This window comes from Phasianus colchicus, chromosome 4 (genome assembly GCF_987193195.1).
Source record: "Phasianus colchicus chromosome 4, bPhaCol1.hap1.1, whole genome shotgun sequence".
NCBI lineage: Eukaryota > Metazoa > Chordata > Aves > Galliformes > Phasianidae > Phasianus > Phasianus colchicus.
Window position 1 is genome coordinate 33,047,740 of NC_143439.1, and position 16,881 is coordinate 33,064,620.

General features: G+C 39.6%; 2 protein-coding genes across 4 annotated transcripts in view; both read right to left on the minus strand.

Moving 5' to 3' along the window:
• UBA6 (ubiquitin like modifier activating enzyme 6) overlaps positions 1 to 8,981 on the minus strand; it is a 31,913-nt gene extending 22,932 nt beyond the window's left edge. For 2 of the 3 annotated variants that reach the window (XR_004167408.2, XM_031596821.2), the window contains exons 1-10: positions 8,850 to 8,981; positions 8,451 to 8,571; positions 6,749 to 6,816; positions 5,446 to 5,540; positions 4,589 to 4,617; positions 3,683 to 3,777; positions 3,260 to 3,371; positions 2,127 to 2,207; positions 1,446 to 1,568; positions 998 to 1,121 (exon numbers count right to left, since the gene is read on the minus strand). Coding sequence is in view for 2 of the 3 variants with exons in the window: in XM_031596821.2 (XP_031452681.1) it covers positions 998 to 1,121; positions 1,446 to 1,568; positions 2,127 to 2,207; positions 3,260 to 3,371; positions 3,683 to 3,777; positions 4,589 to 4,617; positions 5,446 to 5,540; positions 6,749 to 6,789 (700 nt within the window). In the remaining variant the exon portion in view is untranslated. Of the gene's footprint in view, positions 1 to 997; positions 1,122 to 1,445; positions 1,569 to 2,126; positions 2,208 to 3,259; positions 3,372 to 3,682; positions 3,778 to 4,588; positions 4,618 to 5,445; positions 5,541 to 6,748; positions 6,817 to 8,450; positions 8,572 to 8,826 lie in introns of all 3 variants that reach the window. The other variant, XM_090139131.1, reaches the window with a different exon arrangement.
• Positions 8,982 to 13,953: 4,972 nt separating this feature from the next.
• The window catches only part of LOC116231202 (transmembrane protease serine 11E-like), a 39,322-nt gene continuing 36,394 nt past the window's right edge, over positions 13,954 to 16,881 (minus strand). Inside the window, exon 11 of the mRNA XM_090139134.1 lies at positions 13,954 to 15,803. Within this exon, the coding sequence (XP_089995260.1) occupies positions 15,642 to 15,803 (162 nt within the window). The 3' untranslated portion in view covers positions 13,954 to 15,641. The remainder of the gene's footprint in view (positions 15,804 to 16,881) is intronic.

Here is a 16,881-nt window from a genome sequence, read left to right on the forward strand (position 1 = left end):
TGGCCACAGCTCTGTAACAAAAAAGAAATCACTCTCACTTCTATTTGGACTGTGCACAGCAGCAGTATACTACTCAGTACAACTATAACTATCCACTATACTACTCAGAGTAAGATTTTAGAGAAGACTAGAACAACAAATAATAAAGAAACAAGCTCCAGCTGCCAAGTAAAGCAAATTAAATCTTTCCCCTCCGACCACCTGGAGCATTATTCAGATAAAGGAAGCTGACCAAAACATTTTGGTAATTCATGGGACATGAAGACTGAAATCAAAAACTGGGTCATAATTAACAGGAAAGAACTGAATATAGCACCAGAATTGGCTAAACAAATAAGTCCAGAGAAAACAGACTCAACCACCTCTCAAAGAGACAGCTTTTATTTCAGACCACAAAGTAATTAAAAACAACTGAAAGACTCCTATGTCTGTTCTCCCTTCTTCTCCCCACTCCCCTCAATTAGATGGCTCCCCAGCATCCAAAGAGAACTCAGTAGCAAGCCTAGAGACCTCCACGACAGAAACAAAAGCAGGGTACATGCAATTCATGAGAATTGATTCAAAGGCATGCTCAGAAACAGAGTGATAACAATGTATCCCTCCACCCTTAAATTGTAACACAAGGAACTACAAGGCTAACAGTGACATACACAGCAGCATTAATGTAGTCCAAACAGTGACAGAAGCACAGGCTTTACACGATTCCCAAAACAAAGAACAGTAGTGTCATCAAACTGGTGACAGTAACCTAAGAAGCTGTCAGCTACCTTCCACTAGCTGGGAGTTTCTACTGCTCCTTAAACAGCAAGATAAGTTTAGAAAAGCTTTTCTAAATAGAAAAGAACTTAAGACAACACAGGACCTCCATATCAGAAGATAATTTTTCTTGTGAGCTTACTGTAGAGTCTGCACAGTCCAGCACTCTTCTGGCTATAACAGCATAATGAGCTCACAAAAAGCCCAAGATGTACACTGCAACCAGTCAGCAACACTCTACCTGTTATCTGGTGTGTGGAGCCATTTAAACACGACATTCCATTAACTTCCCGAAAGGTTAAGAACTGTCCTGTTTCAAGCCTGTGTGGATGATTTTCAAGGCAAGTGACAATACCAGGATTTGACTGAAAGCAAATGCAACAAAGTTAGCAAGGAGAAAAGAGTTTCATTTACAGATGCCACACATTATCAAGAAGTTTTTTTGACAAGTGAAAATGCAGTTACTAATACTTCCAGCTCCTCAGTTCTGCTGTACCAAGGGGGTCATCTATGACAATTTTTCCACTCCAGAGTGTGGAAATAGGGTGCAACTAAGCTCAAATAACAGATTAGGAATTGTAAGAAAAATAAATGAAAATATTCACATTGGAATACACTGTTGGCCAGGAAGCCAGTAATGACTTATAATAAAGCAAGGTTATGGTAGCACAATTACATCTATCCCTTACTTGCGTAATATTTGAAATGAAGATCTCCTTTGGCTCCTCTCCTGTTGTATCCAACACTTCAAATTCATCACCAAAGTCACAAAACAAACGTGAACATATGCCATATACATCTGCACTGATGAACTACAAAACAAAGCAAATATTGTGAGCATCTCAGAAACAGCTTATGCCAAAGGAATGAATTCTCACAACCAGCCTTGTCCTAAGCTAGCAGAAAATCTGGTGAAAATCTGTCACAAACACCCAGGTCATTGACTACACATCACAGCATTAGAGACAGACTTGGAATACTCATTAGCATTTCAGAACCTCTGCACAGAAAACAGGAGTCACAGCGATAAGAAGTGAAGTACTGCCATTTTTACTACAGTCACATTTAGTCTCACCCTGTTCTCTCTCAACAAGAATTATGAGCTAATGGTGACAACTATTTCTTTACTACAAGTTTTTTTTTCTTTTCTTTTCTTTTTTAATTTCTAAGGAACAAGCCTATGGTTACCCAAATAAAATCAAACATATGCACAGAACAGTAGCAGCAAACTCCCCCAAATCACACTGCTCCATCAACACAGTATCTGCAGAAAACTATATACCTCACAACATGCTTTCTCCATTTCTGGAAAGAGCATGTTGCAGAATGATCACTGTATGGATTAATCACCTGTTTAATTTTTCTATTACCTTAATGGGTGGCTGCTGAGCATGACAGAAGTCATTAATCTTCTTCTGCAGTGATAGGCTTACTTCAGTCAATATGACACACTGTGAGCAAGAATACAAATAAAGCTAAAACACCAAAAACAATCGATGCTTTAAGGGTGGAAAAAGTTACAGTAACAGTATGTTACTCAGGAATTCTGAACCTCTAAGACTCCTTTCTTCCTCCTCTTGCTTAGCAGAGAGAGAGGTCTCACATCAAGTTTTCTCATTAGAACAGGTGAGTTACCACTCCACTAGTTGGAGAAATAAGGTGAACAGGGCCAGGAACAGCAAATTTTCACTTTTTTACTGCAGCTGTGAAACAAAACTTAATTACAGCAGTCTAGAAAATTATACATCATTTCTGAAAAAAATGTAGCTCCTGATTTTTAAGATTAGAATTAGCAAATAATAGCACTGATATATACTAACACTAACCAGTGCATACCATGAAGCCTGCATAAGATTCATCTAACAGTGTTCTTTAAATTGCAGACCATTTTGACAAACACTTCTGAAGTTTGGGAAAATCTTAGGTTACAAAGTGTATGCCCTGTGTCCCATTCAGTCCTATACTCCTTTGCATAGCTGAGACACTCAGAAATTTGCTTAGCTTGGGTATAATCAACAGCCAAAAAGTATGAGATCCCAACTCATTCTGAGTCAAGCACACAGGCAGGAGACAGTTGGCTGAACAACTGAAAAAATCCTCATTCCACTACAGAGTAGCTCACATTCTGCTAATTAGGTACATACATACATAAATAACCTAATTGAACAGAAAGAATTTCTGCTGCACAAAATACAATGTACAAAATACAGGCAGAACATACTGCAATATAACTGAAAAAAAAGTCACAGTTTTATCTTGTAAATAAGAAAAACATTCTATCTCAAGTCTCAAGTAACTACTTATTGTCGCAGAAAATTCCATAATTGATGTGAACTGCTAGGAACAGAAACAGTTTCAGTCTTGAAAAAACAAGCAGGATCATTTAATTAGTCCAAACACATCTTTCCTTCAATCATCTCAGAATGTACTTGAAAATTTGTTTCAATTTCACTTACTTACATAAAAAAGATCAAGTTGTTTGCTCTGTTGAAGAGTGACATACCTGATATTGCTTTAGGAAAGACAGATCTGTGCTTTCATCTAGTGGCACAGTTGATGCTGCTACATGCACATATGGATTAAGTTCTGCAATGTGATGAAGAGTGGCCTCAGCCCTAAAAGAACAAAAACAGGTTTTTTTCTGCATTAACAAAATGAATTTTCTAAACTGGACTTCATACTACACATGCCCTACAAGAGTTCCTAGTGACAATCTTATTTCTTTACATTTAAATTCCTAGTAGGTCTGAGGAAAAAAGCTGTATCCAACAGACAGTAGTACGTGCTGATGTTCTGAAGTCACGGCCATCTTCTAGTCTTGCAAAGATGGATGAGAAAATCTAAGGAAGAAACGCACTCTGGCCCTCACTACTAAATTTAAGAAGTGAGATATGCAATTTACATTCACCCCAGAGACTTGACCAACCTGTTCCTTTGACTGATTATGTCATCTTCGTGGATAAAGAAGTTGGTCCCTAAATCCCACTTTGTGCACTGCTTGGTGTCATGAACCGTAAGAGCCTAAGAAAGAATTAAAAAAAAACAACACATCTATTGCGTTAGCACACAGAAGAATGGATTAAGCCCCGTGTAAATTGCTGTAAAGACTAGCATCACAGAAGGTCTGGTTATAATGTATAGAGGAATGAGTTCCTCCAGTCTCTTTGCCAAGAGAGCTCTTCCTGTTTGAGAGAGAGGAATGGATCCAGAAGACAAATTTCATTACACATTTTCCTCCCAGCTTGCAGAGGTGAGAACATTTAAATACTGAGGATGATTTCTGCCATACTGCAATTAAAATGCAAAACTGCAATCTATAATTGAACAAGCTCCCAAACTTATTACAGTTTTTTAGTGACTGAAAAAAACAATGTTAAAAGGCTTTTCTAATAACATTAATCTCAGCAACACAAAAGCAGTTGTCAGATCAAAACATGCAATCGTTTTAGATTCTATATAAATGGATTCTGACAAGTGACAGAATAGGGTAACATTTTGAAGAGTTTGGCTTTTGCATTTATCCCACTTGCCATTTATGAGAGATGGCTTTAAAAAAAGCCATTCAATACCTGATCAGCAGTTGTCTGAAATATTTCATGTGAACTATTTCAGAATGCTTCTACTGAGGATCTAAGAAGGCATGAAAACTCAGATTTCGCAGTAATGCAAGACTCACACCATACTACTATGACATTCTGAAGTTTTTGTAGCCAGATCCTCATGTTTTGCAGTTTTCCCACAGAAAGGCAGTTTCAGAAACTTAGGATTAGCTAGCTTCATGGTGCTGCCCTGTTACCTCCCGCTCACTGAAGAACAGAACTATTTTACATACCTTTACACCAGCCAGAATTATATTTTTGGCTAAAAAAGTAAAAAAAATAAAAAAGAGGCTGTTACAGATCTCTCACAAAGCTCTAAGTGAAAAGTTACGTGGGTGGACAGTAACAGTATGTCATTCCTAAGAACTTCACAGATTAAGGGTTTGTTTTCTTTCATGTTTAGTTTAAGCACTCTATACCACCACTGAAATCAGAACAAGAGCAAAGTTAAAAAGACTCTTCTAAATTTGTCATTCATCAGCTGTTCATCCCACAAATGTGATTACAGAGATGCTAATGATAATAAACAGCAAAACCTCACATACACATTCTGGCATTTGGTGCAGAGTTCCACTGAAGGCAACTGAAAGGGTAATAATCTAGGTATGGACAAGACTTGTCATGGCTGTTTTTTAAAGAGTAAATGAATGGTTATGGGCCCTCTTGCACTGCGGCAATTATACAATTTTAACCAAATTCTATCTGTTCCCCTTCCCCTTACGTCCCCATTTTCTGTAAAGCAATAATTCAGTCTATAGTTGTTCCTATATTAGGTTTACTGACAATGAAACTTGAAGAAATAATCCAGATTACACACTCTCAATTTTCAGCCAGACATGAGATTTTGGGTAAAGCTACCTGCACTACAAGCACATTTTCAAGTAAAATTTAGAACTTTGTTCTACTGGGAAGCTTTTCAGGTAGAAGCCCTCAAGCTCTCCATCATCTATGCTACTTACACTTGTTGAACATATATTCACTCAGATAGCTCAGACATTCTTATTACATCTAAAATAAGCTTTAGAAGCAAGCTGGGACAGTATGTTTACGTATGCTTGTGTCTGCTTACACAAATGATACCCAAACTTACCGATCTCCACACCAAGACCACCTACACCACTCAGGAACACATGAGACTGAGCCATCTTCTGCATTGCTGTGTCTCCAAGAACATACCTCTGCCGACTACATCAAAGATAAATTCAAATTAAAGCAAGACACAAACAAAAATCAAGAGCAAGCTAAAATGCTTTCAGTTTCTATAGCTATTCTTTTCCTCCTAGTGTCCCAATCAGCTTTCAATCCACAGTTCTACCTTCTGCAGATGAACATGCATCAGCAGTGACAGGTGCACAGCTATATTTACCAGTTTTCCAATCAACAAGAACTAAGAATGCAACATGCATAGCCTGAACTGTACAATGGCTTAGGAAATAAATGCTTATCAAACGCAGTATTTGAGCCCACAATACAAATAGCAAAACGCATTTAGTAGAGTGCTTTTCAATTCCATGTTTTAGAGAAAAAAATATTTCTTGTTTTAAATCAGTGCAATTTTTTTTGTAAAGACAGTATAAACTGTAAGGACAGTATAAAATCATTTCAGAACTAATTCTTAAAGATACAAGCAAACTAAAGAATTCCTTCTCTATCAGAAATCTTCACATCAGGGAGCGCAGCAGCTTTTGTGATCAAACTCAGAACTCTGAAACACTGGTTGCTTCCAACTGCACAACTAAATTAAAACTATTTTAAGCACCATCTCCTGATGAAAAATGATTTTTGTGAAACTTGTGTCAAAGGCAAGCAGCTTGGTTGGTGTTTCATTTATTCAGCACGCAAAAGATAAGATTCTTGTGGTTTTGTTTACTTGATTGGGTTTTTTGTTGCTTTTTTTTTTTTAAGCAGCTTCTCATTTCACCATGTTCTTCTAGAGATACTGTTTGTTCCAAATACTGTAAACTTTTGTCATGCCAAATGATCTCAAGTTACTCGCAGCTAACAAATTAAAAAATTAAAACGAACAGAAACAGAAACAAAGAAAACAAAGCCAAACCTAAAATCCAGGCAAAATTCAACCACCTGACATCTGGACAGAAAACAGATGTTACGATACTGGAAAAATGAACAGTTTCACAGGAAAATGGGTTATATTTTCAAACTATAGTTTGTTTTAAGAACTGGTTAAGAAGCTTAGCAGGAAGTGGATTCATTTTGATAAGCTGGATGTTTTTTCCTTCCACCTTCAAACCAAAGGAGGGAGCAGCACAAGTAGGCATACCTTGACTAACAGGCAGTAGGTACTGCTTTCAAGCCCTGTCTTTCACATTAATCTGTAGAGCTAAGAGTTGCTGAAACATCAAGAACAACACTTACAAATCAGATACTCTCACCTATACAAAGCATCGTCGATTTCCATAGAGTCTGCTGCCATGACGCAGTGCGATTGATTTGCACTAAACTGGTTACAAAATAAAGAATATAGTTAAAATAGATTTCAACTTGCCATCTTTCCTGCCATTTCCAGTTATTCTGTTGGAAAACTGAGCAAAAAAGTCACATTAAGATGTGAAAGCATTTAACTAAGAAATCAAATTAAACAGTTCAAAAGAGTTATAAGAACAGAGTATACATGCTATTAAGACCTTCTCATTTTAAAGTAATCAGTAGGCACCGGGAAAATGAAGAAGCTCTGCCACTGGACAGGTTGACATGCAAATTCATGAAGCATTCTTTTTTTTTTTTTTTATGATGAGGTTGGACAGTGCCCTGTGCAATCAGATCTAGTTTCTCATTTAGTGGCTGGCAACTCTGCCCGTGGGTTCTCTGAGGTCCCTTCCAACCCAAGCCATTCTATGATTCTTTTGTGATGCAGGCTAGAATTTATCCCCTCTAGATCTGGCAGGATCTGCCACCAAATACAGGAAAAGCAAAACAACTTCCAAATTTGACCCAGAGCATCAGCATCTATCACAGTTAAAAAAGAACATATATAAGATCCCCACAAACAGCCCCAGAAAACAATAGATTTTTAGACATAGCTTACAATTTCTTCTCCTAAGAGAGGAGACAGAGGTATGTTGGAGAGTAGGCCATAAATCTGACCAGTTAAGTTGCTCCACAGTGGGGATACTAGATCTAACACATTAGCCAACACAGAAGGTAATCAGCATGTAGCACTTTCCATCATTACCCACTTCCACAGCAAGCACTGAATATAAGCAATACCAATCTTAATAGATTATCTTAGAAAGCAGCTCTCAATACAGAAAGTATCAGACCACATCTGAGAGTCCAGTACTTGAGTCTCTGCTCAGCTAAAAGCCTTAACTTTTCCTCTCTGTCTGGAAATCCAGACTGAAAGTCTCCTCAGGTTACACCAACCCCATCTCAAAATGGCCCAATGCAACCACCTCTGAGCTGCTCAGCTCCTCCACAGCACTTTCACTTTGGGACTGCCCAAAACAAAATGGTTTTGGTACGAAGGTGGGGAAGCTGACCCACCCCAAAGTAAAACACCCATCTTCCTCCCTCACAGCCTTCCAGCTGCTTCTGCTGCAGCAGCATGCTTGCGCCTGCCTCCCCAGCAGCCACTTGTAAATAATGATGTGTGATGAACACACAAGGTTTGCCATCTGAATTACAAAAATACATCTGAGAAAAGCATTTCCAATACATATTTACCTACCATCAGTTCTATTCCTGCATTCTTTGTTACAGCACAGAGCTGCTACCTGCATGCCAACTGCGTTTGGCAAAACAGACTTAGTTATTCCAAAAAAGAACTTAGTAGTACTTTGGTCAAGCAGCTCTAGGACAAAACTCTGCTCACGTATTTCAGCATCCAAGCCGTATTCCTCGTTTTATCTCAGCCCATTTGAACCTCTCTCAAAGAAGGTCCTGCTTACGGGTCCTTACCAAGCGCTCAACACTATATACATATATTTCCATTTCTTCTCACCCTCAGCTGCTTGCAGAACACAGACCAGGGACAAACTAAGAAGCTACGTCTGGGAAAGGAGGATTGAGATGCTCTGAAGAAAGGCAAAAGCTCACGAGTCGTGGCTTTTGGTTTGGTTTCACGGTGCTCCTTACCTCGAAGTTATCACAGCTCAGCTAACTACTCGCCGCTCAGCAGGCCGGGACAGCAGGGAGGCCTGGCCGCATCCCACCTACCCAGGGCTTCCGGAGGCAGATCCCGGTGGAGGCAGACTCCCTGTTTGATCAGCGGAGAGAGAGGACGCTCACACCCGCTATTACCAACCCCGCGGGGCAACACCGCCGCTTAAGGGTACCGACGCAAAGCCAAAAGGCATTAAAACAAACCCGTCCCACCCGCGGCCCTCCGGTCTGCGGGCATCCCCGCGGCCGCCCCTCTCCTCGAGGGGTCGCTGCCGAAACCCCCGGGGCGCCGGGACATTCCCTCGGCTCAGGCCGCCCGCCCGCCTTCCCGCCCCAGGGCCCCACACACCCCGACCCGCAGCCCGCCCTCACCGCGGCGGCCTGGCACTGCGAGCAGGCCTGCGTGCTGCCGGCGCGCCGAGGAGGAAAGGCAGGAAGCCGGGGCCGCTCCGCCTGCGCCGGCATGAGGGGCCGGGCTATGGCCGCGCCGGTCGGCCCGCCTCCTGCTCCGCCCCGCCGCGACATGGCGGCCGCGACACGGGGTTGCTGTGTTGTCCTCCGGCTTCTGCTCTCACGGGGTGATTTGCAACTGAAAGCTTTTTTTTATTGCTTTTTTTTTTTTTTTTTAAATTCTGCAAGCACCGTGCTGCTAATAAATAGAAATTAAAAAACAAACATTATGTTCAAGAGTTACCAATTTAAGTGACAGGTTATTTCTGAGCGCTGCTCTCCAGAGGCTGTCTCCATGCAGTGTAGGACCAAAGCCAGCAAGATGTGGCCTTATCTCAAATGTAGACCAAATTTATTGAAGAGGGGGGTTGGTAGAGAAATTCGGCATCCCTACTGTATGCTGCCCGGCATCTAAAGGTACAAATGCATACAACATACAAACAACAGTGCAAGCCCAAACAGTTCATGGAAACCTCTGTGGGTTGGTTTTTTGTTTTTTGTTTTTCATAGAATCACGGTCATTAAAGTTGGAAAAGGCCTCTAAGAACATCAGTTCAACCATCAACCCATCCTCACCATGCCCACTGACCATGTCCCTCTGTGCCACATCTACCCACTGCTCAAACACCTCACCACCCCCCTGGGCATCCTGTGCCACTGCCTTGCCGCTCTTTCTGAGAATAAATATTTCCTAATACTCAGCCTGAACTTCCCCCAGGCCATTCCCTCTCATCCTGTCGCTGTTACTTGGGAGAAGAGGCTGACCTCATCTTGCTACAACTTCCTTTCAGGCAGTTGTATAGAACCATTAGGTCTTCCCTGAGCCTCATATTCTCCAGACTGAACAACCCCAGCTCCCCCAACCACTCCCCGTAAGACTTGTGCTCCAAACCCCTCACAGTTCTACTGCCCTTCTCTGGACACAGTCCAGGGCCTCAGTGTCTTTTTTGTAGCGAGGGGCCCAAAACTGAACACAGTACTCAAGGTGCAGCCTCACCAGGGCTGAGTACAGGGAGACAATAGTGGTATTCAGCCAGTGCAGATAACTAAAGCAAGCTGTGGTAACTATTGCAGTCTCCACAGAGCTTTGGTACCACTAATTCCACATCACCTTCCATTCACATCACTTTTTCCACTACCTCTCCTCTTCCCATTTCCCAGTTCTGGTTAAGACCTCAGTGCTAAGAGCCCTCCTACCAGGCTGGTGATATCTACCTTCAAGTTCCCCTTCCTTCAAATCCCAAGTTTTGACGCTCTTTGTGCATTCACATCTGCTGCATTATTTTCAATTATATTAGAATTTCTATCTCATGTAACTGCTACATGACTGACCGGCATATGACTGACTTGATCCTTCCAAGTCTTCCCCAATTATGGGAGCAGCTTTTGTGCTGAATTATTAAATAAGACTAAGAGTGGCTGGACAACACTCATCATTCAAACACAGGCCTTGCTGTGACAGGATCACACTGAAAGTACTTGCCCACTAAATGTGGGTTTCTTACAACACAGAGAGAAGATATAGACAAACTTCCTAGGACCACTAGAGGCCACTAGAAGTCTAAAATGGTGGACTGCAAGCCAGGAATAATCAAGAAAGCAATGCAGGAAGAATGCAATTCATACTAGTAAGGCAACTGATATTTAAGGCTGGTATTTGCTTTTCATCTTTTTTTTTTTTTTTCTTTTTTGCAAAAGACCCGAAATCAAAGTATACAAATAAACATAAAATCAGTTACATTATTTCAATGACTTAAAGAGCCACGCACATACCTCATGAAAGGAATTACATGGAGTTCCAGCTCTACCGAGTGAAAAAAGAGTGAAGAAAAGTTTGAAGATGCCAAAAAAAATATCAGCTTTAGTTTTGCCACTTTGTTATTTTTTCTCAGTGATTTTTACCTTTAGTTTGTGGTTTCTTTCCTTAAAAATGAGCATGTTTCTCTGTCTCCATATATATTTAATGTTAAACTAACACTTATTATTTTTAAGAATGTATCAATCAAATGTGTTATGAAAAATTTAAAAAAAAATCTGCTACATACCCTGTTTCTGTCCTGGTTATTGCACTCTTGAGATGCATATCACCTCAATATGCAGTCATTCCACACAAACCAGATTTTGTGTAGTAACATTGAACACTGAAAAGCCCTTTGCCTAAATGGAGAGATAGCAACCAGTTAATTCTTGTCCATCAGTTCAGCAGGAATAAAGCAAAGACTCACTGTCAATGAAACCATAAATACAGGCATTCTAAACCCAACTGCCAAATAAAACCAACAGGTTCTGTTTACCATAGAAGCCAAAGAAACTGTTTCCCAGACAGCAAGTATACTCAGGAGCTCTCTTTTTTTTGATGGTACAAATAAAAAGCATAAAGGTTTAGTGCTTATTTTCCAACATTGCAAAAGTTGAAACATCTGGAGCCACTTCTTTCTTTTCACGCACAACCTCATTATAAATACATATAAATCAATACATATAAATCTAAGCCCTTAGTTATAAAAAATAAAAATAATTAATCGGAAAACAAAATAATCCTCTGTAGTTGTACCAGATTAAAGTAAGCTATAGTTTTTGAGATTGGCAAAAGGTACCAACACAAGGCTTTCAGCTTTCTGGCATTCTAAGGCCAATCATTGGTACCTTTCTATTGGAAAAAACTTTCTGTGTTTGGGCCAGTGCGTTACTGTAGATTCATTCTGTGTACAGGTATTGAATACTTCTTTAAACCAATGTTTGCAAAAGGAACTACAGCAGATAGCTGTAAAGCTTCCTTCCATCTGCTATGAAAATCCCAGCCACTAACACTTTTTAAGTCTTAATTTTCTGAATTTCAGGTGCAATTTCTAATTCTTGATAAGAACTCCCTAGGGGAGATTTTGGAGCAAGTTCAATTCAATTCAATTAATAAATTAGCCACAAATCTCTGTATCATTTTCTCACTAGAAATGCGTTACACAATTCTCTTTAGCACACAGGCCTGTGCATAAATATCCATAAATCCACATCAGCAGCATTACTTTAGTAGATTTCCAAACTCCTTGCCATAGGCTATAGCTGGCAATGGGCTCTTAAAGCAATGAGGTGCTGTCTGGTAAGGCTTTTATCTACTCTTTTTGACAGGACATGCAATGTGGAAGTGCTTTGCTGGCACATTTAAAAGGCCCCCACTTTCACAATGTGATGGGCTGAAGAGTCTTCTCACTCACACTGTGACACCTTCCTAGAAACCACATTAACAGTGTTCTTAAAATCCTGATGCAGATAAACAAAAGGTACCAATTACCCAAGGTGATTCCAAGCTAACACACTTGAAAGCATTTCCAAAAGCAAAAGCCAGCTTTTCCATGCACATGTAACTCTAACACAAGCTGCAAGTTGCCAGATAAGTATTAATTGGGGTACATAATACCTTTTGGCTCTCAGTTCTTCTAATTTGTTAACAGGAACACTAGACGTGGAATTGGAGTTTCTACAAGCTTTACTTACATAAGATATCCCAATGACTGCTTGATGTCACTCAACCAGACCTCCTCAGGCGATTAGGCCTTGTGCAATCAGGCTCTTATTTCCTTCCTATTTGTGCTTCAGGTTGCATGTTAGCATTGGGCAAGCCTCAACCAACTTGATTTGGATAACCAGAAGTTTGGAACATGCTTCTGGAAGCTGTAAATCTGCCTGGCTAATCTCAGGAGAATTGGTATGTCAGCTGCATAGAAGTCCCTACTGCCAAGAGCCAAGAACGTCACGTTACAAGGATAGGATTTCGCAAGGCAAGAAGCATGGTGGTTGTTTCCTGGATGAAAGTTCAGATTTACTCTCAAATTTACACAGCACTATCTGTATTGAAATTCCCATTGGAGTATTTTAGTGTTTTGAAAATTAATGTCTCACTTCTGTTGCTGCAGAAATGTCTGTAAAGCTCCAGCCACTGTTAGAACCAAAATTCCTGGGATCAGGAATGAACAGAAAGAACTGAAGTTTCAGAATAGTCTTATAACAAACTAAAGACTAGTCTATTCTGAATCAATCACACATTTCAACAGAGTTACTATTAAAGAAAAAAGGACAAAAAAAGAGCAATTGTTTCTAAATACATTTAATATTATGAAATATATTACTTTTATATCATTCAAATCCTTACTAAATCTTAACAATAATAAAAGGTTTTTAAAAATTTTTTTCCTTAATCACACAATAGTCTCTCTCTTTTTTTAATTCTACTGCAGAAAACAGAGTCTTCATAAATAAAACACTGACATGGAGTATAAGACAAACCCAGGCCAGACAGTTTGTTAAAAGTTTGTGAAGAAAAGTGCATCTGGCTGGCTCAGGACTCCCTGAGTAAGGTAGACATTCTCCCACATGCCTCTCGGCTGTTTGGCCTCTCACAATAAAATCTGAAATAAAGGCTGCCTTTCTCATTTTAAAGGTATTATTACATACATGTTACTTTCAGTGTGAGGTAGGAACCAGTTTATATGGATTATAGATAACCTGGGCCTTGATCCCTTATTGCTGCCCCTCCATTTGGTAGACAAAAAGATAGATTTAAGTGAAAAACAAAGCCTTACATCCCTCTGAAAGTGAACTACAGTTTACTTTCAATTGCAATTCATCCGCTGATTATAAGGAAGGGCATTCAGCTTTAAAACAATAAGAGGCACAAAAAACTAGGTGTAATTTCTTTTCCCCATTCTCCTACAGAAGTGGGACCTGAACACTACATTCTTGTAGTGTTCCCAAGTGACCTAATCCCAAACTCTACAGTTTGCATTTAGCCCAGAGTAAATTCTTAGTTTAAAAATAGCAGCAACTCAAAAGTGCATAAATTACAAAGTTCATCAATAAATTAAGGAAACAGATTTGCTGCATCCAACTATCCTCCTAACTGTCCCAAGATCCTTTTCATTTTTAAATGAACATGGAAAATCAGAAGAAAGATACTATTATTTCAAAAGCAAAGCTGAACTAAAATCTTCAATTCTTTCTGAGACAAGGCATCTTCATTTTTGATGGTTGCTTGTTTTGTTGTTTTTTTTTTTTTTTTTTAAGCTAAAATTCAAAAGATATGGAAAAAAGACTGGAAGGAGCTGAAAAATAAGACGATCTCTCTCCCACCCCTTTAAGGCTTCAACATAGGATTTTCCATCCATGTGTACATTTTCATTCAGGGTTTGACTTTTCAGGAAATGATAAGCATCCTGTTCCCATGGATTCTGATTATTACAGAGCTTGCACAGTAGAAAGGCTGAGGAGAGACCCAATCCTGAGCAGAAGAGGAGGTGAGATGCTCTGGAGAGATTTTCAGTTGTTTTAAATTTAGCTGTGGGGTTTGCAGCTTCTTTCACGTCTCGTACAGACTCCTGTGAGTCCTGTATTCACAGCCTAAAAGCAGTCCTGTGGTCATTCAAAGACAGCAGAAGGAGACAGTACTGGATTGACATTTTGGTTCCATATATTGAAGGCCTGGGCTGTAGGGAACAGCAATAGTCATGTCACTGGACTCCCTTCCACCAAAAATCTAGTAGATGTCATGCACAGAGGTAGGAAAATCTGCATATGAAGATAGCGTTTACTCTGAAGTTTCCATTTGGACTGTTCTTCAATATGAAATTGCTCTTCAGACTCGAAAGACAAGATCATATTTATCCATGGCACAATCATCAATGAAACAAGATGGTTTATCACTATTTATTTTCTTTGCAGTGAGATGACTTCTGCTGGCTGGCATGCCCTTGGAAGGCACACTGTTTCTTGACTTGAAGTAAAAAGGTAGTTCCCAGATTATTTGTGGCAAGTACTTATTTTTCCTTTAGCATAAATTTAAATGCTGGGTTGCATTCCAGTGAGCTTGTTTGTGGGGTCACACATTACAAATAAAGTTTGGTAGAGCTAGTGTTTCTGCATCATTAGCATGATGTGAGTTGAACAGTCTGTAGAGAAGGGCATTGCTCCAGAAGTAGCAGCACAGCATCGCAACAAAGCACTTCTACAGTAGCATTTTTGAGTAACTTGAACTTCATAAAATCTACCAAAAAAATCTGTTTAAAAGCGTGCTTTATATAACAAGAACATCAAACTTCTTGTCTTGTCCCATTGAACTAACTGCAAGCACAGAAATCCTCCTCTTCCTTAGTTTGGACCTACCCTCAGTCCTGGCGGATACACTGTTAGCTATGAAGACCACTGAGCAGGGTGAGTATCCAGGGTCTCAGATGCAGTCTGTGCAGATGATGATCTCTAACAAGAATAATAATCAAGGGTTTACTTTCCTAGAAACACACTGTGACAATATTTGCTTCACTGGAGGAAGAAGGTTCAGCTTCCTCTATGCTTAGAGTGTGGACATCTTCAGACCTCAGCCATAGCTGAAAAAAATTTCTTATTTCCTGAAAAAAATGTTTGTGTTTATTAAGGAGGTAAATTGCTAGCTTTTAAATGTTAGTTTAATAACACCTCTTTATAATTTCTGATAAAAATGAGAACACTTCAAAGCTTGAAGATGAGGAAGGCAATCTCATATGTTTAGTATAAATTCACAAGAGCTTAGGATCTCTGACAGCAAAGATAGTGCTTGCTGCAGGCAAAACTTGCTTTGACCAAAACTAATAGGAATACATATATTAAAAAAAAAAATAACCTTTCACGAGTACAGACATTATGAGCTACATGTAACCTATGTAATTATATCCATTTTTGATTTTAGAATTAGATGCCAGTTTTTGAGGTAATCCAGTCACGGAAATAAGTCACTCGTGTGTAAACTCCAGGTTTGTTTGGCTTGGCACATTCATCTCCCCAGCTCACTATTCCCACGAGGTACCACATCAGTCTAGAATCTGGAGTAACCAGTGGTCCCCCAGAGTCTCCCTGGAGAAAGAGGAGGGGGAAAAAAAAAGATTTAATTGTTCAGAAGGGAAAATGTAAGTCTTATCATAGACAAGAAGGTCTGGTGCATCCAATAAGACAGAAAAGCAAGCAGTATTTTAAGAGCTGCCATTTGTGCGGAATCCAGACTGTGTATGAAATTTAAGTCTGCAGTCAGTGGCTATTTCCTGTTTGCCATGAAGTCTCTTGACCCGCCTGTGATTGTACAGTATCCTTCCATTAAAAATCAAGCAAACAAAAAATCCCCTTCTCATTTTGTGACCCTTCTCATTTTGTGAAGCATTCCTCATACTGCTTTGTCTTCTCCTCATACAAAGTCGTTTTCTTATTTGTTTTTACAGCAACCACTATCCTTTCAGCAAACTCTTTTAGACACTTGCAGCAATAACATTTCAGAAAGGATTTCATCAGAAAATTGGTCTTCTAATTAGATAACATCTCCTTAAGACATTAGTCACTCTCAAAGGCTGAATTCAGATACTGTTAATAGCATGACGTGGTAATAATAGTTCAGTGGAAATCTTGCAGGCTTAAAGGCAATTGTCACACAACAGAACAAATACACCATCATCCAGCAAAATGCATTACTGAAATACACAGCAGCTGCACCCTTCTGTTCAGGTCTCTTCAATGCAGAGTGGGACAGGAACAGAGGAATTAGGTCTCCAGTACTTACCTGCAAGCAGTTCTGTTTAAATCCATAGGACTGGGATTCTGGAAGGGGTCTGTTTTGAACCAGTACTTACAAGTATATATATTTTTTATAAGTAACATTAATAGTGGCTGCCTTTTAAAAAGTTATCCCTATGAAAATATTTTTGCAGGTGGTAATATTTTTGTTCGAACACCTGCAAAAATATAAGCACCTGCTAGTGATTGCTGTCCAGCAAATAAGGGTCTGGTGTAGAATGGCAACAGCAAAGGAGGAATAAAGCATCAATATACAGGATACATTTTTGAAAAACAGTTAGATTTCATAGAAGATATTATGAGAAGCAATTGGGCTTATAGCAGCTATTTTGAGTTACAAATTGAAAATTTCATCTCATGCCATGAAAGG